Here is a 25641-nt window from a genome sequence, read left to right as displayed (position 1 = left end):
GATTCTCCGCTTCGATGAGCTCCTGAATAAAGATGAACAGGCAGTTTTGGATTTGTCTGGGTGAGCCCACTGAGGGAGGAGTTCTCATGATATTTTTAGGAAGCGTCGCAGGTTCTCTCTACTTCCACCAGCACAGCGTGAGAGTGAGCCCGGTACGTGCAGCAGGTCGTGTCTCGGCTCGGTCCGGCGGCCGCTGACGGAAAGTAGCGGTTTTTCCTCCGAACAGGGAGGGACCGACCCGAGCACGAGCGGGTGGAGTGAAATTGCACACGTGGACACCCGAGACTGACGTGAGGCGCGGCCAATGACAGCGCGTGTTGATGACGTAGCGCCCCTCGGTCGTCCAATGGGAGCAGTCGGTGGATAGCAAAAGCCCGAAGTGTTGAGACTCTGGGAGAATAAAAAAAAAAAAAAAGATCCGGAGGCTGCTGGGTGTCAGACCCGCAGCAAAAACTTCATGTTTGCTTCATGTGGAGCGGAAGAAAAGTCTCTTTTAGCTGCTCACGGAAATGACTTTCGCGGAGATTCGAGAAGGATGCTCTGATTTCTCTGGCTGAAAAGACGTCCAGCAACTTTTCATTTCCACAAACAAACACATTTGGGTAAGACCCCCTTTTTTTTTCCTGCTGAGGAGGAATGCATGGCTACTGTGTCAGCCTGTAACCTGTGACATTACCTTTACATTCAGAGACATTCACGGTGTCTCTGAAAACTAAAAGTAAGCTTTTAGGTTAAAGGATGAAATTCACATTTGGTTGGAAAAACAAAAAGGCCTACTGAGCCCTATGTTTCTAAGAATGCATTATATTTCTCCTCATGAGTTTAAGAATCCAGCTGCTTTTTTCACAATTGAAGTCCATTTTGAGCAAAATTGATGCGAGGTACATTGTGTGTGTGTGATTGTCAATTGGATGGAGGATTGAAAAGTCAGATAGACGGTTTATTTGTCTTATTTCTTTCTCCACCGGTGTTTCCCATCATTCTTCATGTTATTTCAAATCAAAGATATAATTATTTCTCTTGTAAAGTAGGCCCACTTGAGAAAAATGTCATTGAGCTTTGAACAGTTGACTTAACATTTTACTCCATAAAATGTAATGGGCTACATTTAGATAGAGCGCTAGACTGCTTAAGTATTACACACAGAAGTATTGGAAGATTAAAATTAATGATGACATAAGTAAAGGTCCCCCGACCCGGATACGGATAAGCTGTTGAAGATGAACGAATGAATAAGTATTAACATGTAGGCAGTACTTTATTTATATTATAGTTGATGAAAGTGAGGGCCGATTGTTGTTGTGTCTGTGAGGTAGTTTTATCTGTTAATTTGCATCTTATTTTGCAGTATAAACCGATATGTTGTGTTGTGATTTTATGTAATAGCTTTCTCTAAGCAGTAGCTTCGCAGGTAAATAAACACACTGACTTGTTTGTATGTGAACCACTGAATGTACACACAAGACAGCACAAGTGTTGTTTATTAAATCCGTCAGACACTAGAGGGTCTTTCAGCAGGACTCAAGTAACATCCTGGAGTGATTGCCATGGCGATTGAAGTGTTTACCTTAATCTGGGGAGGATGCACGGATGGATGGCTGTGTGGCGCAGACGAATTCAGTTTAACATCTGAAAAAATCTGCTTGTCTTCCTTCAAAAGGTTTGCTTTGTGGCTGTGGGGCGAGATATTCTCCGTCATCTCCATAACAAAAGCTAGTACGGTCATGCAGCTCATTATTATTCTTTACTCCTCTATCAATGTTAGTCCTGCTTTTCACTTACATTTTACAAAACAGCAATTCATCACTAAGTGGACCGCAGTTCATAAATCTTTTTATATTCATTTCATATTTGCAAAGACATCATGAACAGGTACGCATTGGATCAAAGAGGACACAACCCATGACTAACTTTGAAATGATAGCCTGTTTGTTTTTAATTAGTTTTTCCTTTTATGGACATACACATTTGTTCCTTTGTGAGAACCTAGGAATATGTGAGCCAGGCTGCACCCAAAAATAGAAAGCATGCATAAATCACAAGCTGCTTGAATTTGTTGAGGGAAATGATGGCTAATTATTACTATGGAAAATATTTGATCAGTCTCACTTCATGGGGTGAGCAGTGGCAATACAGGACAACTGCTCTGCAGCTTCACATTAATAAGTTTAAAGGTGGAGGCCTTTGATGCTGTAACCAATTTCTTTCCCTGTGTAGAGACACCTCTACCGAGGTCAGCTGAAGGGCTGTTGCCCAGACACACAAATTATGTCTGATTATGCTCTTTAACTAAATTGCAGGAACTCCTGGACTTTCCCCTTCTCATTTCTTATTCACACAAAATGCTGGTATGCTACTGGAAGAACACTTTGTATGCATTACAGTTTTTCACAATTTTTTCATGTGGTTTTTTGTTTGCTTTTAAATGTTTACTAAATTGTGTAATTTTTAAGGAATTCAAGATGCTTAACTTGCCCATGTGATATAGATGCAACATATAAGATAAGGCTTGTGCTTTTTTAAGATCTGTTTTCTAGTGCAAAAAAACTAAAACACTTTTTAGATTATTGAGAAGGCAACAATGGAAACTCCTCCTTTCCCTATTATTAACTACTTATCGATTTTGCTTCCTCTGAAAAATGTAGGTGTTAAAAGTCATGGGAAGCTTCAAAGGCCATGCACTTCCTGGGAGCTTCTTCCTCATAACTGGGATCTGGTGGGCAGGAAAACACTCCCTCTGGCATGCCACCCGCAGGAACAAGAACATAGGATCCACCCGATTGGCCAGCAGAGCCTCACAGCGCCGCCTGGAGATCATTGAAAATTCTGTCATATTGTTCTTTTCTTTTTTTGGTAAGCAGGTTTCCATACTCCTCAAGAAAAAACTGAAGTGCTATGAACATTAAAACCTTTAATGGCAGCCCATATTGGAGAGTCATGGTACTCTTTGATAAAATAATCTGTCATGTTTCCCAGGAATGTTGGCAGAGCAGTTTTTTGCAGGTGGACCAAAGCTCCAGCTGTATGACTTTGCAGAGAAACACTGGGAAGATCTGATGAACTGGCAGCATGCCACCATGTACCTCTTCTTCGGCCTTGCTGGGACTGTGTCTCTGGTTATCCACACCACTGAGGCTGCCCCACTCGCACTGGATAGGTTAATGCTCGCCATCGCTTTCTTCAATGAAGGTACAGGTTGGAAGGTTTTCACATCTTCCTCTTGATTCACTTATTTAAACCTGTATGATGTACATGTCAAATGTACCCCAACAGCCCTGTCAGGTATACTAAGATATACTTTAATACCACACAATCATGTGCCAAGTTAAAATGAATTGTCTGTCCATTCATCACTTTTAACAATTTCAGATATCTATCCATTTTATTTTAAAGTAAGTAAAACACATTATATTCTAGTCACAACTGTTTTGGTGTGTAGATAGATATTTTGAAACAATGAAGTTGGAATTTCTGATTTTTCCATAGACCACTCTGTAACTTGAGAGGTTCAGGGGTAGACTCACTGATTTAGATCTTTCTTTTGTCATGCAGGATTTCTTTTCCTCTACCACCTCCATGGCAGAAGTATGCTGGATGTGCATGTACATCAACTTCTGCTGTATGCCATATTTGGAGGGGCTCTTGTTGCCTGCCTTGAGGTGTTCCACCGAGGAAACATCATTTTGGAGCTGCTGCGGTGCACCCTCGTTATCCTGCAGGGAAGCTGGTTCTGGCAGGTATATCTGATCATGTGTATGTATGAGCAGTAGTTTACTGCGGAAGTGTGTCCTAACTCCTGATGCTGTCCTGATTTTGGTCACAGATCGGTTTTGTGCTGTACCCTCCCAATGGCACTGAGTGGGACCTGAAGGATCACAACAATATGATGTTTATCACCATGTGTTACTCCTGGCACCTTGCCTTTGCTATGCTTGTCATGAGCATACTCTACTGCACCATCAGCTGGTGAGAGCCATAGCAGGCAGCCCATACGTGGCTGTCCTTGTAATTTACCTGAGAGTCTTACAAATTTGCCCACAAAGAAATTTAGAACTATTGCAGCTCAGACGTGGTTATTGTTGCACTTTCTCTTTAGTGTGGTTCGCTCCAGATTGAAGAAGACTCCTCCGATGGAAATGGGACTACTGAAGCCCAGAGAGAGGGACCCGGAGTCAGAGGATGAGATATTATGAAGAGGACTTTTATTCACCCACATTGTGACTTATGTGCATCACAGTTAAATCAGGGATAGGACTAGAAGCAAGGGATACAGACAAAAAAAGGATAAGGACATAGTTTCTAGATCTTTTCCTGAAGAAATATATACTGGTATATTGCTACCTCTGCCATATTTAATCAGCTGTATGCCTCCTTTAACCATACTCTTATTTTTCGTTTCTATTTATTTTTAATATCCTCTATGAATTTTGTCCTATTCATTTGATGTAAATTTGCACACAATATATATATTACTCATGAGGGTAAGCTTTACGGATTGCATGCCTTTAATTTCAAACTTTTTTTGTCACACGTGTTGATGTCAAGTAGTGCCAACTAGTGGTGAACAGACAGTACGTCAGCACAGCAGACAACTTTCCTTTTTGTGCTTGTTTTGGTTCCTGTTAGGAAGGATACATGTGAGTGAATTCCAAACAAGACTTTTATTAAAATTTTGTAAATGTAATTTTTTTTTCTTATTTTACATGACTGATTACTAAATTATTGTTACTGTGATTACTGTGCAGAATTTATTAAGTGGTATATTAAAATAATGTTTTACTATACCAGCAGTTCTAGTAAAACATCATTTGGAGAAGTCATGATAGTATAAATACCGTTTAACATTTCTCACCATAAAAGATGGACACTTTATTTTATCCACAGGGAAGTTCTTTTGTTACAGCAGCATTAACCAACAATACAAATAAACAAATTATAAGGAAGAATCAAGAAATATTGAACAATAAGTACTAAATACAGATATATGCGGACAAAATAGAATAAGTATAATAGAAAAGTATAAATATGCAGATCTATGTACATGTACATGTGATATATACCAAGCACAAACATACAGTATTTACAGATGCTATAAGAATACAGAATATTGGGGGAAAAGTGGACCAAATTAAAATCAAACATCACATTAAACCCAAATTCTCCTTAACATCCCAGCATCCGGGCTGATAATTTTTCCCTTTGATGTATGTCAGTACAACACAATTGCAATACAATGTCAACTGGCAGCAGGCCTCTGAAAGACTTTATCTATGAGAAACGCTCAGTAAGGTGGCCCATCTCTGACGGTGCTGGCCTGGACGAGCAGTGTGGTGTGCGGTAAAATAATGGAAACATTTTTTTGGTTCACATCACAGGTGCGGGATTGTCATTATTGATAAAGCTTCTGGTAATTTCCTGAACAGAACAGCTATTTTGCCCATATGATGTCATTATCATTTCAACAGTTGAAAACAGAAATATAACCAGGTGACTGTCATAGAAGAGAGAACAGGAGGAAGTCACCACATTTAAAAGTTAATATTTAATAATAGTCCAGAATAATGATAGGCTTAGTTACCAATTTAGCTATAGCTGTAAAAGTAACAATAATACTTTGTTTGACTGTGTCCAGTTGACCTTTGTACCTATCCAGGGTACAAACAAAAAAATTACACTATTATTAAATATCTGAAACATAAAGGTTAGCAGTTTTAGTCGCAGGGGAGTGTTAATTTGCATTCAATATTTAATTATACTATTAACCTGGCCAATTAGCCGTGTGTGGAAGTAATGTGGAAATAATGATCAGAGTGAGCCCTCCTGCTGTTTCTCCCTTTAGGTGTCATTCAGCTGAGGTGATTCAGGCCAGGTGAGCAGTCACGTGACACGGATCCCCATCAAGCTTGAGGAGAGCTGTCATTTCTCTCTGTCGCTCCAGGAAACGATCGCGTTTGTCTCCGAGTCGTTTCGTGTTTAACGAGCTTCAGCCATGGATAAGTTAAAATCGGTTTTGAGCGGAGAAGAAGCGCGCAGAGATGACAGGACGATTCTGGAGGTAAAGCCAAGCTAAACTCTGACCTCAGACCAAAAATGTTCAGCCTGTGAACTCCACTGACACACAAAAGTGATAACTGAATGTCTGAACACAGACAGTGAACGAGGCCTCCACTTTGGGCTGGGGGACACGTGTGAAGGGATTCATCGCTTGTTTTGTGGTGGGGGCCGCCTGCACAGTTTTGGTAAGGACGTGTATCTGATTCATCCCTGTGATCCACCCCTCATGTTCCACACTAGGAGGAAGGAGAGTGCGGGGAGAGGTGCTGTGAACTTACAGGTTCTTCAAGATCTGAGGAATGTGAAAGATGTGACTCGTCCTCTTTTGGCAGCACGAACCTGTCCAGGCTTTCATCCGCTGTCATTCTTCTCTGTCTTGCAGGGAGTTTGTCTCCTCTTCCTGCCAAGGATCGGACTCATACTCTTTATAGTCTTTTACACCTTTGGAAACATATGTGCACTGTGCAGGTCAGTGTCCGCAGCAGTAAAACAGCTGGAACTGTGATGCTCTTATTTTAAGAAGAGTGTTGTATTCTGTGTGCAGCACTCATCATCAGTGTGGGCTTTATATTATTATATAATATATATATTTTTTGTCTCACTACCACCCTATGTAACAGTACCATGTTTCTGATGGGGCCAGTGAAGCAGCTGAAAAGAATGTGTGAAAAAACCAGAGCGTTGGCCACCACCATCATGATTGTAAGTGCAAACAGGAATGTGTTTTCCTTTTACACTGATGAACAGCCTTTGTTAGCAGGATCCATCTGTCCTGGAAATCAGAACAAAAAAAAAAAAAAATACAGACACTTGGATAATTAAATAAAATTAGAAATATAGGAGGATGAACAAATATCAATGAGTATGCATTTCCCAGGTGGCATATATATATATATATATCATTCTTTCCTATAGACTTGCCTTGTGTTGACACTCTGTGCAGCCTTCTGGGTGAGTGAGCTTACTTCAAACAGTTACCAAAATAACTTTAAATGACTATTTTCTTGACAATGAAGTAAATGATACAGTATTGTTCAAGTCCAGTGTTTAACGGAAGTGTTCTTTTACATATTTAATTTTACAGTGGAAGAACTTTGGGCTTGCTCTGTTATTTTGCATTTTGCAAGTCTTGTCATTTTCCTGGTAAGTCAAAGATTTTTCTGAAATATAGCAGATTTAGTGGGAATTAAAATCTGACCGCTACATATTGTGCGTTTTATCCAGGTACAGTTTGTCATACATCCCATTTGTGAGGTTTGTCATTTTGATTCTTTTTCTCCAAATCGGCTCCATGATTGTTTCAAATCAGAAATGTTATTCAAAGTCTGACTCTATTGAATTGATCTGCAGGGAGGCCATAATGAGGATGGTGTCAGTTTGCTTGAAATGAGCCCTGTCTGGGTGCTGAAGGTTCAGGCTGGATGAAGTGAAGTTTCTGCAAAAGCCCTGATGGAGTGATTCTGTGACTCGTTGTATTACACAGCCCTTGTTTGCACATGGTGGCTTCTCCTCTTTTTTTTTTTTTTTTTTTTTTTTTTTTTGTTTATGCTTCTTTAATTGAGCTGATGCTGCAATTTATTGTTTCATTTGGCTTAAGCAATGAACCACTTTTAATGAGTGTGAGCACATTTTGTAATATATGTAAATACTTGTAATAAATGAATGCCAGAAGCGTTTTAAATAAACTATTGACAACCTGGTTATTTCCATCACTAAGAAAAATAAAACATCTTGAATGAAAATTGTTGACTTTGAACTTAAAATGCTGTTGAATTATGGAATTAGATTTTACTGCTTAGACCGGAGAGCTGCAGAAGGAAACATCAAATGGCTGCTGTTCAATAACATTGGTGGAAACCTGGAAATTACACTCATAGACTCAGACTCAGACTCATTTATTGAATTACTAATTAGTAATGATAGAAAGTTCTATCAATTCATACATTGTTGAATCTATAGAAGCCTTTTGTGGTGAAATGAATGGGGAGTTATAGAGAAAGGTGATTGAGGCTGTTGAGCTTTGCAGCCTCACCAGTGCTGAACTCTTAATAATAGTCTTTAGCCCTTTTGGCATATTTATTCTAAACGAAGAGCTGATGGAGAGAAGTGAGCACAGACCTCTACTGACTGAATGCTGGCACACTTACGCCATAATGTGGTGAAAACAAAGTGCTGCACCTCGATAAACAGCAGTAAAAACATATGTAGCAGCTCTTTGGCTGCAGTCTGGTATCACTCCAGAACACAAGATGGCGGCAGCGCGCTGTTGAGAGGGAAGCTAACTGCCGCTAAAGAAGAAGACGAAGAAGACCTCCCCCTCGGCTCTCTATTCAGGTTTGGCTTTGTGAGTCTTGTGACCAGCTGATGAGGAAGCATCCGAAAGTAGGCACAAAACTGTGGTGCGTTTCATGATCATGTTATCCTTAAGTCACACGATTAATGTGTAACAGGCTCGTTTGGTTGGGAACTACTTTCCCACTGTCCTGACGGGAGTGTTTGACGGAGTGTCTTCTATTTTCCGTTCACTTTGTCTCTTTACTGTCGCACAAACTGAGTCCTGTAGCTGCTGATTAGTTTTAGCACGTTAAGAGGGCTTTGTTTGTTATAGCTGCTTTCCTTCGTCCGCTTTGTGCCCTTCAGGTCGGCAGTGTGAATTTTGCAGACATGGCTCGTCTGGTGCTGCCAGAGAGCCGACTGCCTGCTCTGCTGCTCCTCCTGTGGACACTGACCGGCGTCTGTGGTGAGTCACTGTTTGACCTGACATGCTCGTTTAGAATCAATTACTTTTTTTTAATCCTCTACATACAAATTAATTTCACTGAGTTCACTCCATCGACACTATGGAGCACTTACACAGAGAGCTCCTACAAAAGTCTGACTTTAAAAAACTGACAATGATGGCGATGATGATGTAAACTGAATATAGTACCAGTCACATTAAGATGGATGAATAGATACATAGACTCTTTATATCATGTTCCTGTACAGTGACGTTTCTGTTTGTCAGGATTCACAGCAGTATGCAATAAGATGGATTGTACATATAAATATTGCAATTCAAAGACTATTGCAACAGGAACTGAGTGGCAGAATGTCCATGAAATGTAATCGAAAGTGCAAGGATGTGTGTGCCAGCACAGCCAGTATAATCCACACAATCTATACCACTTTGTGATGTGTGCATCTTAGATGTATACTTTTTTTTTTTTTTTTTTTTAAACTGTCATTCCTGTTTTTCCTGCAGACTCCAGAGTAAACTTGTTTGCTCCAGAGTCTGTCACTCTTGAACAATACTCTACAGCCAACGTCACTCTTACTTCCAGGTAACCGCACAAACAGAGTCTGTGCAAGCTTTCATTGAAGTTGAAATGACATTATAGCGGGAAATGTGCCGTTCACATGAAAACAAGATAGATTATTTAGAGAGCAATTCTTATCACAAGAAGGTAAGGAAGATGAGTGTTTGGCTTGACTGCAAAATAACATGTAAACTAAATAGTCATGTGCACGTAATGTTACAGAGATTGGATCAGTGATTTTCAAATATTCAGCCATTCACCACTTTGGAAAAGGGGGAATATTCACGCCCCACCTCCCCCTAATATCCCAACAAAGTGCTAATGAAATACACCAAGCTTAAAACTTTCAAATTTAATTAAGTGACATCCAGTAACATGGTATTCTATCTATCGGCAACATTTCTGTTATGTGTCACAGATTAATCGATTTTCTGACGATATAGCCCACACTAGCGTTCTGCCCCTCTGTGTTAAAGTTTTTTTTATTGTTCTGCTGCAGTTAAATCGCCGATGCTTATCATTAGTTTCACACTTTCATTCCAATCAGTGTTGTTCTGACTGAATATCTGTCCTTTTCCTCTAGACCTCCTGTCAACCAGTCAGTTGTGATTCAGTTGAATGTCACATACAGCTCCAAGTCAAACTACTCATATACATTATCACTGCCAGAGCAGGTAAGACATGACACCAAATTAACGAAATGAAGAGATGCATTGCAGATATTGTATTGTCAAAAAGTTCCATGTGAAAAATACAGGCAAACCTTTATTAGTTCTGCAACGAACTAATGTTGTAGTGCTGCCTATTTTACCAAAACCTTTTGAGTTCATGATGTCCTTGTATCTGCTTAGGTGTTGCTACCAGCAGAGGAAAAGTCAGTCACTTTCAATGTGACAGCTCATGATGTCGGCCAGGTGACCACTTTCCTGCTGAGCAACAACACGGACATCAATAGGTGTGTGACTGTACAGAAGCGTAAGACTCAAAAGAAGAAACTAATTTAAGGCTTCAACTATCTGTGTTAAACGAATCGAGTGTTTCCCTGATGAGAATCAGCAGTGTGTGACAATTATACAAATATTAAACAACATAATTGCTTGATTTGTCAAAGACACACCTTTAAATCAATTTTGTTCCTTTGGTAAATATTTTATTCTTTCATGTGTTCCTCTGGTTTCATGCATCATAGAAATTATGCTGCCATTTGCCCAGATAATATGTTCTCCTTCTTGTCCACAAGTTTGAAAAGATTATCGATATCCCCCAATATACCCTTCTGGTACTGCACTGTGTGTTGCCATACTTATGCACTTGAAACAAGTTTGAGTATGGAAGTATGAAAATTCAGACACAGCAATGGACTTTGTCCCCCACCACTTATTCTAACTTTGCCTCAGGAAGGGATTTCTTCACAGCCAAAGTGGACAGGAGGAGTAATTACAACTTACTGATAGGTCCTCGTCCTTCAATGTATATATGAGTATTATTTCATTAACTTGTACTTTAACCTCTCTTTTAACTTAACTTCTCTCTCCTCTTTAGTTTGTCCATTAGGATCCACTTTATGGTCATCCATAGCAACATTGTGTCAGTAATCAGTCAGGTGATTGGCTGGATTTACTTTTTGGCCTGGTCGGTATCTTTCTATCCACAAGTATGGGAAAACTGGAGGAGGAAAAGGTACTTTTCTCTCACAATTTTGGCCTTGTATTTTTCTTTATACAGTCAGATATCAAAACCTTTTTTAACTAAATAGCATCATACTTGAACATAATAATATACACATGCACTCAATAATTATAAAATGACAGAAAATAAAAAGAGAGCTAACAGAAACTTAAGGGGAACGAGTTGTTGGGATGAAATGCCATAACAATGCATTCTATAAATACCTAAATAAAACTAAACTGATGGATAAATAATACTGAGATGTTTGTCCTCAGTGTTGTAGGTCTCAATTTTGACTTTTTGGCACTCAACCTGACCGGCTTCATCGCTTACAGTGTCTTCAATATAGGGCTGTTCTGGGTGCCATCTATAAAGGTAATGGTCTCAAAAAGGAACTCTGTACACATCAATTTATAGATCAGCCAAGCAGTCATTCTTAGTACTAGAGAAACCTTTCAGGTTTCACACACGGCTAATGCTTTCATCTGCAGACTTGTAGATGTCATTCACAAGCAGCTACAGAATGAGAACTGTTTCCGAGCCTTACATTACTGTGAGAGATGGATCGGAATACATCAAGTTAGATTTTTTTTTTCTTTGCAAATAGCAAAGAAGTGAGAGAGGCATCTTACTATAACCATCATTTTTAAGCTCATAATATTTTAAATGTAAACAAATCCATTGTTTCCCATAGAAAGACAGTAATGCAATTTTCCTGATGAATATTCCCCCCAGTCACTGCTTGAATCTCACCTCTATGTCCCTGTCCTGTAGGAGGAGTTTCTGAAGCAGAACCCGAATGGAATTAATCCTGTAAACGCCAATGATGTCTTTTTCAGTCTCCATGCTCTCCTGCTGTGTTTGGTATACATCAGCCAGGCTGCTATCTATGAGGTGAGTGTGGAATCAAGAAATGCTTGTGATAGAGCAGGTGTGAAAATGTGGAATGAAATGTAAGAAAATCATTTAGCAGGTGGGTGTTTTCATGACAATGCAGCAAACCTGATTCGGTGTTCAGACATGTTAAGGGGCGATCCTTCCTGGGGAACCGAATCATGCAAGGGCTTGATTTTGCAGTTCTGCATTAATCAGCCCTAAAAGAGGAACTGGTCTGCCACAGCGTATCAGCTGTTGAGGCATTTGGTTGCCACTTCGGAGAAAGTGCAGAGAGCTGATTTTTTTTTTTTTTTTTTGATTGGCAAGTAGTTGATGTCTAAATTCCAATTTGAATGGCAGGAGTCAGGTACAGACCTGATAAAGCAACAGTTCTGCAGAGACATCCAGTAGGCCCCATTTTTATCTCTCCCAGAACTCTCTGAGAAAAGCTAAAGCTGAAATTCTCTTGCTCCTTCTTAACTTTTGTATAAAAATAGAATAGTTAGAGTTCCCATTGCAGTTTTTACCTGTTTATATGAAAAGCCTACTACAGTTACAGTTCAAAATGCATTTTTGTATATTTTTTTGCCTTTTTACTAAGAAGTGTTGTGTGGTTTAATAAAGCTCTGTATAACTTGCAGATAATATTTATGAATGGGCCTTCTCACACCTCTGCATCTCAGACCACCCCTGGACTCGCCCCCCGCCCAAACCCCTTTTAATGTACAACGTTTTGTCGCGTGTGCGTGCACCGTATTGTGAGTGTGCACTATGTGGCACCGGTGAGCACCCATCAGTTTTACGTCATGTGGAAGTGTGCAGCCGTTAAATGACTTTCGGGGGGAATATCTCTGCACTGCTGCCAGGCTGTTCAGAGACGCATTTGACAGCACTGCTGAAGAAATGCTTGGGAGCTTACCTCCATTAAAAGAAACTAGATGAACGTTTCACAGCAATAAGTCATTTGTTCATCATGTTTGAATTTGTGTGTGCGCAGACATAATGGACTGTGTGTAAACTTTCTGTCATCTCTCCTTCAGAGGGGGGAGCAAAAGGTCTCCAAGACGGCCATTCTTTTGTTGTTGGTTGGCTGGACATTTGCCTTGGTCAGCTTGTTTGTTGCTGTGGCAAAACGGATCACCTGGCTGGATTACCTCTACTATTTCTCCTACATTAAACTAGGAGTCACACTGGTCAAATATGTGCCACAAGTAAGACACACACATACACATCAAAACTTCAGAGAGTATTTTTGTGGTTGGAGTTATGCTTGTATTTTACAAAATATGAAAAAGCAATACACTAAAAAATACTACACAGAATTACCTGATTACTGATGAAAGTTGATTAACCTCACTGACACAATCAACCACAAAAAAAAAAGTTAAGACTAAACTAGAATAAACAGGTTTCAAAACAGCTTTGAGTCATTTTTAATGTAAAATCTAAAAAATGTTCACTATGACAGCCTGTTGCAGTGCTGTTCCATTGTGCCACATTTAGTTTTTTACTTTTTTGTTGCCATGGGAGGAATGGTCACTGACAGTTACATTGGACGTGTCTCTGGCTGTTTCCAGGCTTACATGAACTACAGGAGAAAGAGCACTCAGGGGTGGAGTATTGGCAACGTGTTGTTGGACTTCACTGGTGGAGTGTTCAGTATTGTTCAGATGATTTTGCAGTCTTACAACAACGGTACTTACTTTCCTTCATACTGTTGGTCTTTATACATGTTCTGTAAGGATTTAGTTTTCAAATGTATATATGATACATGTTTTTCATTTTTTTTTTAAATGCAAAAATGAATATACATCTAGTTCATCGTCTGTGTTCCTGGCTGGACCTGGTGGTGACGCACGCAACTAATTTCAGTACAAATCGTACACTGAATATCTGACTGATTCTCCTTGTGTCTCTATTCTCAGATGAGTGGGGCCTGATATTTGGTGATCCCACAAAGTTTGGACTGGGCTTGTTCTCTGTGGTGTTTGACATCCTCTTCATGATTCAGCACTACTGCCTCTACAGTGAGTCAATCCAGTTCACACCGCTGTCAGGACAGGACGACTGAACGCTCAGTGCCATGTGGGTGCCCACAGTCATCCACAAGAGCACGTGACAGTTTCTGTCAATGGAGATAAATAAACGCACTTGAATCAGTGACCAAATAATTCATATTATTGGAGAGAAGTCATGGTTGCCAGATTTAGATGTTTGATATTTATTCAGCAGCTCTGAGCTTAGAGTGCCTTCTTCTAAAAATGTCTCAGGATCAGCTTTTCTACTTCTTTTTATACCACTGTATGAATATTTGGTTGGAAAACTGTATAAGGGAAATTACAGATGTCAATACTTGTATTAAATTCTACATTGCATTTATGTGATTGGTCAACGTCTGATGTGCTGACTTGGGGGAAAAAAAGAGGGGCCTCAATAGTCACCAGTTGCAGTCAGTTTAAATTTAAACAGCTTACATAATAAAGAAACAAAATTCATTTGCAGAAATGTAAACATCATGAGCTACATGTTAGACCAGAATATGAGGTGCAATTATCCTGTGAAATCTTTAATTTACAGTTGAATTTCTGAATGGATTCAATATTATAATAAAAAGACAATTACTTTAGAAACATCAAAATATACAGAAGTAATTCTGCAGTCCTGACCCATGCACTCAGGAGAAATAACTTCTGAGCACAGGATGACACAGGGCACTCATGTTCACAAACTGAACTCTGATAACACTTCATCCCACTGAGATCTTTTTCTCCAGTGAGGTACGGCTATGTTGAAGTTAAGTCTTGTTCTCCTTGGTGTTTTTTCATCAAGTTACATTTAAAATACATTTAAAAAGATTTCAGATTGCATGCATTTCCCACCTTCATTGTGCTCACTCTGACACATGTGAAACCAATGCAAAGTGACCATTTTACGCTTTAGTGCCTTCACTGCGGGATAAACTGCTGTACTAGACTATTAAGAAATGTTTCCTACATTAGTTTACGCTGTCAGAAGAGAAGACAATTTTAGAACCCCAGATTATCATTTGTACAGCATATCAAAAGTGGAAGGCTCTCTTCCTGTTAATACACCTTAGATTAATCTTAGTCTTTCTTATTTCATGTATTTTACATAATTTTGCATATTGATCTCATTATTATGGTAGCTCTTTAGGGGTGTATTCATATATTTAACACCATGTTCTGTTGGTTAGCCAGTGAAGCAGGTGTGCCTCAGAAAAACTTCCCAGATCCACAGTCTAAGCTGCACTGTGAAGCAACAGGGAGATTTTATTTCGAGACAAAAGCATAGTCATTATTAGGCTTCCTCCAAGTGCGAGTAGCCAGGGGTTAAAAAGCACAGATGCTCGAGTCTCTGGTTCTGGTACTGCTCGGGTTTTGAAAGGCTGAGCAACCCGCTTCCACTGAGTGAGGATAGCATGTCGGGCTCCAGCCCACTGACCAGGTCCAGTGAGACGATACTGATATGGAGTGCAGGGACCAAAGACGACCTTCACCCAGAGGACAGGATCCCGCAGCAGTAGTAAAAGGAAGTTTGGTCGAACGCCTACCTGTAAATAGAAATCTAAGATGACTGTGTCTTTTGTTATAAATGTGGTTACGGTGCTTTATATAAAGCTGATCTGAACTGACCTCCTTGGCCATGAAATCCAGGTATGGGATGTAATCTACCTGGAGTGCAGCCCGCTGTGGGCAGAGATGGCTGACAGAGAGAGAGAGGAGAAAAAAAAGGACGGGGAGAGTATATATATATATATATATATACATAATACATGTATAGCATTTTTGCACAGATGCTTTATACCTTTTCATGTTTCTTTTCCTCTCAGACTCAGTGATGTCCAGCATTGTCTCCTTACATGGAAGATGGCTCAAACCTTAAAGGTACACACATCCCAATGACGTTCCCTCCTTTAGTGACTGTGTGTAAAACTGTATGAAGTGTTTTACCTGTAAAGACCTTAACAGCCCACCGTGCCTGCATCTCTGCTATAGGCATGATTGGTCCCTTTGTTTGAAACAGTCCCACGATGGCCAGGGTTGGGTGTTGCAGAGAAGGAGGAAAGAGTCTCCTGAAAAAAAAAAATAATTCCATGCATTTGTTCAGGAAGGTTTTTTTCAGGGGAGATCTCAATAAAATGTATTATTTTGCATACAAAGGATTTGTGGGTAAGCAAAAATAAAAACACAATGCAGAACTACATTAGAAAAGCTATTGGTGTACGTACTTGTACAATGTCAGCTCTCCGTAAGGCCCCTGAGACAGAGCTGGAGGCAGAAATGGAAATGTTCCACGATATCCAGTACAGAAGACCACAGCATCAATGTTTTCCTCCACTGTCCCATCTTCAAATACAACTCCAGAATCCACAAACCCTCTCAGGTTAGCCTTCATGACTAAGCCCCCCAGAAGGACTCGACCAGGAAGATCGTCGTTGATCAGAGGACTGCGATCCAAAAGCCTGGGAAAGGGATAAGATGACAAGCCTAAGTATGTATATTTCATTTTCTTGGGCTGCAGCTTGCACTCTATAGCACAGTCAAAGACAAATAAAATACTAAAATAAGTAAAACAAATGCTGAAACAAGGATTTTAAAGGTTTGTGACCTGCGATCACGGCACAGAGAGGCAGGTTGTGTCACCTGTGTGCGGGCCTCAGGCCGTACAGTCTGTGGTCATATTTGTAGTTCAGTGCTCTCTCCGCTGCCCAGTTGATCAGGGCTTTGGGGAGAAGGAGCGTGAGGAGGTAGCTGAACCTGGTGATAGCCGTCATGTCCAGAGGGAGGCCGTTAGTAGACATCCTGCCAACCACCCAGGCTCCCTTCCGTGAGCTGAGAAATGTCTTCCGGAGAGAATAAGAATTTCAGCTATTGTCATCAGGAAGGTGGTTGGCCATCAATAGGAAGTCTAACATGACTTGTACGTTGTTCTGTTACATTCATGATGTCAACTACTTTTAATTTTAGCGCATCGTATTGTATTTAATGCATGTTTTTTGTTGCTTATTCAGTTTTTTATTCTCTGTGTTTGATTGTGTCGACCACTGCTGGAAAACAAATTGACCCTTGGGGACAGTAAAGATTTCAAATTAAATCTAAGAAGACTTGATGTGCATATATAAGACATGCTGTACATCCTGTCAATATATATATATATATATATACATATATCTGACATGTCGGCAACACGTTCTCACACGGGTTAATGCTGTCGACAAGCATTGGGGGGAACCTTTTCTCTTTACCTTCTCTGCAGATCTGCTAATTTCCACAGCAATATCTCCTCCTGAATTACCAATGCCAACCACCACCACCCGCTTTCCTCTGTAGGCATCTGCATCTTTATATTCCCAGCTGTGAAAGCACCTGCCAGAAAAATTCTTGTATCCTGGACAGATAAAGATGGTGCACCAAGAAAGGAGAACAACAAATAATGGTGATAAAAAGTAAATGAAGCTTTCTGAGAAGACCGTTAACTGACCTGGAAAATCTGATAGGGGTAAGACTGGATGGGTGTAGTGACCTGAACACACCAGAACTGCATCAAAGACGTGCCTCACCCAGTCGCCATTCTTGTTTATGGTCACTACCTCCCACTGACCGGTCTCAGAGAAATCTGCTGTTTGTGTAACACTCTTCACTGTGGTCTGAACGATCATGAGAGTGAACACAAAAACACTTCAATAGTACACGTTACTAGAATGTTTTGAGGAGACAGCAACATATCTGGCATGGTGAAACAGAAATGACCTGGAAGTGAATGTGTTTTAGTAAATTGAAGTGTTCTGCGTAGAGTCTGAAGTACTGCAGGAGCTGAGAGTTGTGCATGTAGTTCGGAAAGTCAGCCGGCGTGGGGAAGTCACTGAAACACATCATCTCTTTTGAGGTGTTGACTACCAGCCCCCGATAAATGCTGGATCGCTCTGGCTCAGGTGACTCCTGCAGACACACAGACACAAAAACAAAAAGAGAAATGAGCAATGAGGACGTTTCATATTTTATGGGGATCATTGTAGCACAATAGCTGTAGCCTCTACCTTAAATCTCCACAGGCCGCCGATGTCATCACTGCTCTCAAAGCAGACAGGCTCCAGGCCCTCGTCAATACAGATCTTTATGCAGGCCAGACCTGAGCTACCCGCTCCAACCACTGCCACACGCCGCACCGTCATCTATTGGAGGGGAAAAGACCGCGTTGACAAGGTTTATAATATAATTCTTTTTTGAATCATACTATTAATAGCCACAATTATATAGTGCAGCTGGGGGTGAATAAATTGGGATTACTTTTTGAGATATTTGGACATAAACAAAATGTGATGGCTTAAATTAGTCATTGGTCTGAATTGGTTATTCTGCTATTGTGTCACTTCCAGATGGAAATATATTGAAAGTCAATTATTTTCCTTTTTGGTGGGAACCCCCCCGGAAGATATCAGAGGGTCCAATCACTTTGAGAGCCGCCATGTTAAAATGAGGCTGAATCACAACAGCAACATTGTCTTGACATTAAAATGCAGAGGCTGGAAGTATGACAGAATCATCAAATGGCATTCTTATTTTAAACATTACTTATGTCTTACTGCATAGTTTTAATTTGCAAAATACAATGAATATACATTCTCATACAAGAGTGTGATTACACTTTAAGAACTTCTTAGGAGTATTGCAACAAAGTTGGATGTTCATAACACTTTCAGCATGCAGTGCCACTCACTTCTACACTTATGCAGCTAGCAGAACGGAATTGTTTTCAACAAAGATAAATTGGATGTGTTTGTTACTTCTGACGCACCCGTGTCAAAGACCTCACAGTACAGATTGTTTTAAAACTCCTAGGACTCCCAGGAGGAAGTAAATCAGTTCACAAATAGAGAATAGATTCGGCAGAGGAACAATCAGCAGGACACCACTGGGACAAAACTAGGCCCCTTGATAGTTGAGTAATACTTGAAGACTGAAAAACATGTTAGCTGCTCTCACCTTCGCCAGCTGGCTGAGTCCAAGTCCTGTGCAGCTGTGATCAGACCTTAAACAGTCTGTAAACTCACACGAACTGAGCTGTTGCATATCACCAGTTGAACAGTACTCTGTGGAGGGACTTCGACCCTGTCTGGTGGGGTGGGAATGTCTTTTAATATTCTCAAAGCTGTAGTGTACCGAACTGTGACACTTAAGGGAAGACAACAAGTCCCACACTTAAGCTGTCAAATTTCTCAGTACAGCTTTAACTCCGGGATATGTGAGGCCTCCCGGATCATACAGCTCTTTTAATGCATTTAAGCAATAGCTCAGGACAGGTCGTGGAACAGGATTATTTTATCACAGATAAAGGGTTACAAAGTATGGCAAAAAGTTACAAAAGGTTAGGTACCAGACACATGAAAATGTATTTTTCATCAATCAAGTTTTTTAATAAATCCAAAAAAGTAGTTCCTCCTTGCTGCCTACTTCCACTGCAGGGTTCGGGTTGCTACATTTCATCCCTGCTCTTTCATTAGCTCTGCATGTTGTTTCCACTGTCTTTTGTTTATCTTAGGTTCACAGTGTTGTTAAATAGCCACCGGCAGGCCAATTATTAATGTCATTATGTTATTATATTGCCTGAGTCTGTGTGAAGTAATTTGAATCATAGCCGTGCTCACTGTAAAGCACAGTTGATTGATTTGAGCTACCTGTTTCATCAGGGAGGGGTACTTAGCTCGTCTGAGTTTACCTTTTTATTCTTCAAAGATAATACAGTCCAGGTGAACTTCAGAGGAGGATTATTGTACAGAAAGGGAAATTACAAAAGGATTACACTATTTTCTCTCATCGTTCTGCAGCTCACCTGCAAGCATTAGCTTTCCAACTTAATAAGTCATGGAAAGCACCTGGGAGTGAGGCCAATTTTCATAAAAAAAAAAAGCCGGAAAACCATTGAAAATAAAATATATATATGGTTTTAAACGAATGTATTCTTTCTTCGCAGAGACTGTGGAGTTATGAAGGATCACTGCATGGCTTTATGGCATTCAGGTGAAGGAGACATAACCACAGTGAAAATGTAAATAGTTCATGTCTTTTCAGTCTGTTTTATGACATATGATGGCTGTTACCTGAGAACATGGTAATCTTCTGGAATAGTTCATAGTATTCTTCAAACAAGCTCATTGGTAGCTGTACAGTATGTTACAGTAAAACTGGTTACATTGTTTAGTTTAGCCATCCAATCCCTTTGAGTTATTTATGAGTGAGCACACTGAACAGTGTGCAAGGAACTTGTGTGGCGATACTGCTGGTTTGTTTTAGCTGTGTTTATTGGCACGGATGCGGAAAGAGTAGGCTAGTGCATCAGAAGGGTCAGTGAGGTCAACTAGTCAAAACAAAAACTCTCACGCTTCTAAGCGGAGGATCAAAGGTAAGTCGATATAACGTTATGGAAACTCAAAATCACTTGAATGGAGGAAAACAAAGGCTATAAACATTAATCTATCCAAAGTTATCTACAAAAAAAAAAAAAAAAAAAAAAAAAAATCACTCATGCAGAGGAAATACTAAAGCTATAAAAAAGGCTAAACTGGGATATTAAAGTTACAACACAAATTCACTCTTTCGAGGACCAAAGACTTACACAAAGGGATCGAGGACTGTGGCTTGGACGTAACGCTGGTGTGGGACAAGACAAGGGGAAAACAGACTAGTTGAGCTGTGGGGGAAATGGGGAACAGGTGGAGACAATTGGTAATCATGACGATGCACAGGATACACGAGGAAGGGCAAGTGAGTTAGAAATTTCAAAATAAAACAGGAAATGACAAGACACAATAAAACCAAGACGAGACAACCTCACCGCGGTGTGACAGAGACAAGAAGATGCCCACATGAGGTTATTGCTTTATTCATGCTGGAAAAATGTTCCACACTCAAATTAAAATATATATATATATTTTGACCATTAAATAAATCTCAACAGACAGCACCAGAAAGACATGTTCAGCTCGTTCATTTTGATCCACTATGAGTTTCAACATAGTGTTTGTAGCGTGCGGCGCAATACTGCGGGAGTATGGAGGTGTGGTGGACATTTATGTTACATTCATTATATTATATTAAATAATATATGTAATATTTAATGTATTGCATTAATGATTCATATAAAGAGCATATCATGTTTCCTGAAAAAGCATATTTTGCTGAGGACAATGGTTGTAATGTAACATCATCTTAGGAAAAACTGGGAAGTTCAAAAAAGGAAAAATAAATACAAGGCAGAGGAATAACCTGAAGATGAACCAGAAGCAGAGACAGCTGTCTCTGCAGTCATGAACTCCAGTCACAACCCATAAAGTGGTGTACTCATTTGGTTTGTGTGCTTCAGAGTTTTTCTGTTTATTTCACACGTTTCATACTCAGGCTTTTTGCAGATGGATCTTACACAGCAGGGAGGGAATGACAGTTGGGTTGCGAACATGGACGTAGTAGGCAGCAGCTCCACCAGCCAGGAGGGTCAGGCTTAGTTTAATCAGACGGCCAGAAGAGGAGGACTCTTGCTCGGCCAGCTGGAAGAGATTGGAAAATATGTTTACATGTGCATGCGCTATTTCTTGCTAGTAATATATAAGAATGTATAGATATAACAGAATTCAGAAGAACAATGTTAGCTTCAGACCTTTCTGGTTTTTAGGGACTGGTACATTCGGTCAAACTGGGTGAAGATTGCCTTACGGGCTCCTTTCCACTTTCCTGGTCCCATCAAGCGGTACTGGTAGGCAGTGACAGGTCCCCACAGAACCTGCTTAAACAGCTGGTAGTCTGTGAAGAAGAGCCACAGGAGGCTTGGGCGTACTCCGATCTCTCCAGCAATATCATCCATGTAGGAAACAAAGTCCACCTGCAGGGGTGTCAACTTTGACACGATGTAGCTGCGCAGAAAATCACCCAGAAATGAAATGAGAAACTATAATACGAGTTGTATATAAACATAAAATAAAGCTGTCTGCCTGACCATGGTTTGTTGGCGATCTATTAATTTCATCTGGAGAGGTCGGATTGTTTCCATTTTAAAGAATATGTTGCAGAAAATATTGTAACTCTAAAGCTGCACTGCTCAACACTTTTATTTATTTTTTTGAATAAATCAATTCCTACGGCTGCTCATAATTGTAAACAACTGAAAATTATTTCCCAATTATATGATTTCTCCCTAACCCTAACCCTTTTTTCAGCAAAAAAACAAAAATACAAGTTTCTGAAAACTTCTTTCTTCTTTCTAATCCTTTTTATATGGCACTTGTGACAGCAATGAGGGCTGTCATCGGGTTAACAGTTTGCTCTGCTTTATTATTCTTATTGGGAGGCTTACTGTTTCTCAATGTCCTTGGTGTCGTTCTCAACAGCCTTGATCATGGCCTTGTTTGAGGGCAGTTTTTTATGTCCTGAGGAACAAAAGAAAGAAGACAGGCAGAGCTGAATCGAGCCGCATGTGCTTGGAAACCTTCTGGGTGAATGGCAGCTGATAAACCGGGCATGCAGCCTCACCTTTGAAGACACGGGCGACCCAGCGGGCCTGGATTTCAGCCTGCGGCATGATGGCACCGAGGGCATGGATGAAACCCACGACTGCCAGAGTTGGATGCTCCAAGTTGGGAGGGAAAACATGCTTATACAGGGCAATGCGGTGCCCGGACTTATACATGGCATTGTTTGGCAGGAAGGGAAAATCATAGTTGTATCCTGTGGCGAACACAATTGTGTCCACCTTTAAAAAGGAAGAGAAAAGTTTGTGTTAAGTTTAAACAGCTTGACATGATTAAGGTTTGTATGAATGGCACAGTCTGACCTTTTCCAAAACAGAGCCATCATCAAACACCACGGTGGAGCCACGGATCTCTTTCACATTTGGCTTGATAATAACGGATCCACTCAGAATCTTTAAAGGCAGTTCATCGTTGATCACTGGGATCTGACTGAAGAGCCTGACGAGGCAGCAGAGCAAAGGGAAAAAAAGCAGATATTCTCACGTCGGTGACTGATGAAACGTCAATCACACCCCAACACAACTACTACACACTTTTCTCCACCACAGCACCTACCTGTGCGTGGGTTTGAGGGCATACATGGTGTGGTCGTACATGGCGTTCAGCGTCTTCTCGCCATACCAGTTGAGCCAGTTGATCGGCAGCAGCTGGAACAAGATGTGGACAAAACGGGTGTTGTACTTCATGTCCACTGGCAGGCCGTAGTCAGAAACCTGACGGATGACCCAGGCGCCACGGCGAGTGCTCAGATACACCTGAGGAGACACAGCACAGAGCACAACTGATTGTGAGTCACTGCGCTGCATCCAAAGGAGACAAAAGCCATCAGGTTTGACTTCCTCACCTGCTCTGCCACCCTGCTGCCCTCCACAGCGATGTCGCCTCCCGAGTTACCGATGCCGATCACCACCACTCTCTTCCCGTACATATCTTCAGGCCCCTTGTAGTCCCAGCTGTGGAAGTATTTCCCCTCAAAAGTCTCAATTCCTGCAACACAACAGACTGATGTTTGTCTCCCTCGACCCATAAACATTTTGTTGTGTGTTGGGACAGATGTTGAAGTCTTGCTTCTAAGAGTAAACATGTCTCTACCTGGGAAGTCTTTGAGCGGCAGGTTGGGATAGCTGTAGTGACCAGAGCAGCAAATAACTGCATCAAAGACGTGCCGCTCTTCCTGTCCATCTCTTGTCTCCGTCACAACTTCCCACTGACCAGTGCGAGAGAAGTCCGGTCGCTGTTTGACACTCTTCACTAAAGTCTGAGATACACAAATCGAAAGTGATCGGGCGTCAATGTGACCATAAATAAATGTATTTTATCTGTTCAGGTGGATTTTTGTTTTTTTTTTTACCTGGAAGTGAATGTGTTCCAGCAGTTTAAAGTGTTCTGCATACATCCTGAAGTATTTGAGGATTTTAGAGTGGTGCATGTAGTTGGGGTAATCTGCAGGGATGGGGAAGTCACTGTAGCACATCATCTCTTTGGAAATGTTGATGGTGAGGGAGCGATAAATACTGGCTCTGTTTGGCTCGGACACTTCCTGCAGAGAAGAGGTTTCAAATGACAAAATATAAAGCGTGTAATCATTTCCATCTGATGTCACATGAAATGATCAGAGCATTAGGACATGAACACAAAATACTTTTAGAAATGTTTCTAAATTGGTGGCATGCCTTGAACTTCCACAGTCCACCCATGTCGTCGCTGCTTTCGAAGCAGGTTGGCACCATGCCCTCATCCAGGCAGGCCTTTATGGCCGTCAGGCCACTGGGGCCGGCCCCGATCACTGCTACTTTCTGCACCATGATGGAACTGCAACAGGAGAAGGGAAGGAGAAGTGAATACCTCCAGATGTTCAACCTTCATGCCAACCTCAATTAAATGATAATGTGCATTCCAATAATAAAACATATGGTTCATGTTTGTTATTTTTATGTACGTAAAGGCATCTTAATATGTCTTCATCATGCATCAGTGATAGAGAAACGTAAAAAGAAGAGCGAAGGTGATAATCTTTGAGAACATTGAAACTAAACTGTCATGGTGTTTGTTCAAATGATTTAGAGTGCCTGGCAGTTTATTGAAACATTTAGGTCATTGAGGGTAAAGCCCCAAAATAAAAATTCTGATATATATATATATATATATCTTTAAATTTTTGTATGAAGAGCATTTTGCAACCGTATTAGTACAAAATATGAACAATCACCCTGTCTGTTGAAGTTCATCCCTCTATGATCAAACATTCACAGACATTGACTGCTTATTTCCCTTTTTTTGTTAAGTGAATTAATTTGCCACATTTCACTAATATATTCTGGGATAATTATGCATGACAAATATGTCTTCTGCTGCTACTGCTGCCAGAACTACAATGGATTTTTGCTCCTTACCTTAATCCCTGTGTTGGATTTGTGTGCCTGTGAAGTGGGACGAGCATCTACAGATCACACACTTTTATACTGAAACAGTGACTGAAGGCACTTGGCCAAAAAAGGAGAGGAGGATGTGTTTGCTGAAATCAAATGGCTTTGACTTTGGCCAAAGTTCAATTTGTGCCATCTAGGTCAAATCGAGGAAGTTGGATTTGGAAAAGTGCTAATGAGTGACATGCCCATTATACACGAGGAGAGACGGGTTCATGTTTGATCCCCATTTTATTAAAAATAACATCTACAGTCAAATCATTCAGCAAATATCCCCCAATGTAATATTACAGCACAATCAAATCCGCTGAGCATAATACAGTGAAATAACATGTCCATAAAGGTATATAACATTCTCTACAGCAGGCAAAACTGAGTGCAGTATTTTCACGTTGGCTTCATGTTGACAATGTGCAGGAACATTTGTCAGTTGCAAAAAATATTTCAGAGCTGAATAGATAATTGAATGCCTTTTCCCTAAAGTTGTTATGATCGATTGACGTGGAATGTGCAAAAACCTATTCCCAACACATACATATAATAATTTGAATAATTTTGTCTTATCTTACAATTCTTTTCAATATCAAGATGTAAAACAACAACAACAAGAAAGAAAAAAAAAAAAACAATTGTAAAAAATCTTTTGGTCACAATGTTCACAGTCCAGCATATTTAGATTTGCCACACAAGCGTAATGAAATAAAAAGGCTGGAAGCTGCCACCTCTCTCACAGGCCATCTCACTCTGGGAAGATCATTGCTCAATTATTGCAAAAAGA

General features: G+C 40.4%; 5 protein-coding genes across 5 annotated transcripts; 3 read left to right on the top strand and 2 right to left on the bottom strand.

Annotated features, from left to right (window-relative positions):
• Nucleotides 1-151: 151 nt before the first annotated feature.
• On the top strand, nt 152-4790 carry tmem45a (transmembrane protein 45a). Its single transcript, XM_029500868.1, has 6 exons — nt 152-602; nt 2646-2853; nt 2977-3189; nt 3553-3737; nt 3824-3966; nt 4097-4790. The coding sequence occupies exons 2-6, from the start codon at nt 2658-2660 to the stop codon at nt 4191-4193; spliced, it is 834 nt and encodes a 277-aa protein (XP_029356728.1). The 5' UTR covers nt 152-602; nt 2646-2657; the 3' UTR covers nt 4194-4790.
• Nucleotides 4791-5468: 678 nt separating this feature from the next.
• Nucleotides 5469-7794, top strand: sft2d2a (SFT2 domain containing 2a). Its single transcript, XM_029500869.1, has 8 exons — nt 5469-6055; nt 6150-6239; nt 6437-6522; nt 6675-6756; nt 6970-7005; nt 7139-7197; nt 7279-7308; nt 7405-7794. Exons 1-8 carry the CDS (start codon nt 5990-5992, stop codon nt 7442-7444), a joined length of 489 nt encoding a protein of 162 aa, XP_029356729.1. The 5' UTR covers nt 5469-5989; the 3' UTR covers nt 7445-7794.
• Nucleotides 7795-8363: 569 nt separating this feature from the next.
• On the top strand, nt 8364-14521 carry ctns (cystinosin, lysosomal cystine transporter). Its single transcript, XM_029500487.1, has 11 exons — nt 8364-8453; nt 8695-8794; nt 9299-9377; nt 9937-10027; nt 10205-10308; nt 10896-11033; nt 11297-11396; nt 11796-11915; nt 12938-13108; nt 13475-13592; nt 13823-14521. Exons 2-11 carry the CDS (start codon nt 8719-8721, stop codon nt 13966-13968), a joined length of 1143 nt encoding a protein of 380 aa, XP_029356347.1. The 5' UTR covers nt 8364-8453; nt 8695-8718; the 3' UTR covers nt 13969-14521.
• A 2036-nt stretch (nt 14522-16557) lies between these two features.
• Nucleotides 16558-18090, bottom strand: LOC115042173 (dimethylaniline monooxygenase [N-oxide-forming] 5-like). Its single transcript, XM_029500237.1, has 5 exons — nt 17956-18090; nt 17669-17857; nt 17400-17565; nt 17164-17306; nt 16558-16761 (listed from the first exon to the last, which is right to left on the bottom strand). The coding sequence occupies exons 1-5, from the start codon at nt 18088-18090 to the stop codon at nt 16558-16560; spliced, it is 837 nt and encodes a 278-aa protein (XP_029356097.1).
• Nucleotides 18091-21309: 3219 nt separating this feature from the next.
• Nucleotides 21310-24242, bottom strand: LOC115042375 (dimethylaniline monooxygenase [N-oxide-forming] 5-like). Its single transcript, XM_029500559.1, has 10 exons — nt 24111-24242; nt 23789-23977; nt 23530-23695; nt 23282-23424; nt 22993-23192; nt 22740-22875; nt 22439-22658; nt 22263-22335; nt 21570-21822; nt 21310-21459 (listed from the first exon to the last, which is right to left on the bottom strand). The coding sequence occupies exons 1-10, from the start codon at nt 24240-24242 to the stop codon at nt 21310-21312; spliced, it is 1662 nt and encodes a 553-aa protein (XP_029356419.1).
• Nucleotides 24243-25641: the final 1399 nt, after the last annotated feature.

The sequence above is a fragment of the Echeneis naucrates genome, chromosome 4 (genome assembly GCF_900963305.1).
Source record: "Echeneis naucrates chromosome 4, fEcheNa1.1, whole genome shotgun sequence".
Lineage (NCBI taxonomy): Eukaryota > Metazoa > Chordata > Actinopteri > Carangiformes > Echeneidae > Echeneis > Echeneis naucrates.
This window is presented reverse-complemented; position numbering and strand designations above follow the sequence as displayed.

Coding starts and splice junctions, on each gene's coding strand:
- LOC115042173 (XM_029500237.1), bottom strand. CDS start 18,090: ATGACGGTGCGGCGTGTGGCAGTGGTTGGAGCGGGTAGCTCAGGTCTG. Junction 17,566..17,668: donor TAAAACACATTCACTTCCAG/GTCATTTCTGTT, acceptor ATGATCGTTCAG/ACCACAGTGAAGAGTGTTAC. Junction 17,307..17,399: donor ACCCCTATCAGATTTTCCAG/GTCAGTTAACGG, acceptor TTATCTGTCCAG/GATACAAGAATTTTTCTGGC.
- LOC115042375 (XM_029500559.1), bottom strand. CDS start 24,242: ATGGTGCAGAAAGTAGCAGTGATCGGGGCCGGCCCCAGTGGCCTGACG. Junction 23,425..23,529: donor GCCGCTCAAAGACTTCCCAG/GTAGAGACATGT, acceptor GTTGTGTTGCAG/GAATTGAGACTTTTGAGGGG. Junction 22,659..22,739: donor ATGGCTCTGTTTTGGAAAAG/GTCAGACTGTGC, acceptor TCCTTTTTAAAG/GTGGACACAATTGTGTTCGC.
- ctns (XM_029500487.1), top strand. CDS start 8,719: ATGGCTCGTCTGGTGCTGCCAGAGAGCCGACTGCCTGCTCTGCTGCTC. Junction 10,028..10,204: donor CATTATCACTGCCAGAGCAG/GTAAGACATGAC, acceptor GTATCTGCTTAG/GTGTTGCTACCAGCAGAGGA. Junction 13,593..13,822: donor TTTGCAGTCTTACAACAACG/GTACTTACTTTC, acceptor CTCTATTCTCAG/ATGAGTGGGGCCTGATATTT.
- sft2d2a (XM_029500869.1), top strand. CDS start 5,990: ATGGATAAGTTAAAATCGGTTTTGAGCGGAGAAGAAGCGCGCAGAGAT. Junction 7,198..7,278: donor CAAGTCTTGTCATTTTCCTG/GTAAGTCAAAGA, acceptor CGTTTTATCCAG/GTACAGTTTGTCATACATCC. Junction 7,309..7,404: donor TCATACATCCCATTTGTGAG/GTTTGTCATTTT, acceptor ATTGATCTGCAG/GGAGGCCATAATGAGGATGG.
- tmem45a (XM_029500868.1), top strand. CDS start 2,658: ATGGGAAGCTTCAAAGGCCATGCACTTCCTGGGAGCTTCTTCCTCATA. Junction 2,854..2,976: donor ATTGTTCTTTTCTTTTTTTG/GTAAGCAGGTTT, acceptor CATGTTTCCCAG/GAATGTTGGCAGAGCAGTTT. Junction 3,738..3,823: donor AGGGAAGCTGGTTCTGGCAG/GTATATCTGATC, acceptor TTTTGGTCACAG/ATCGGTTTTGTGCTGTACCC.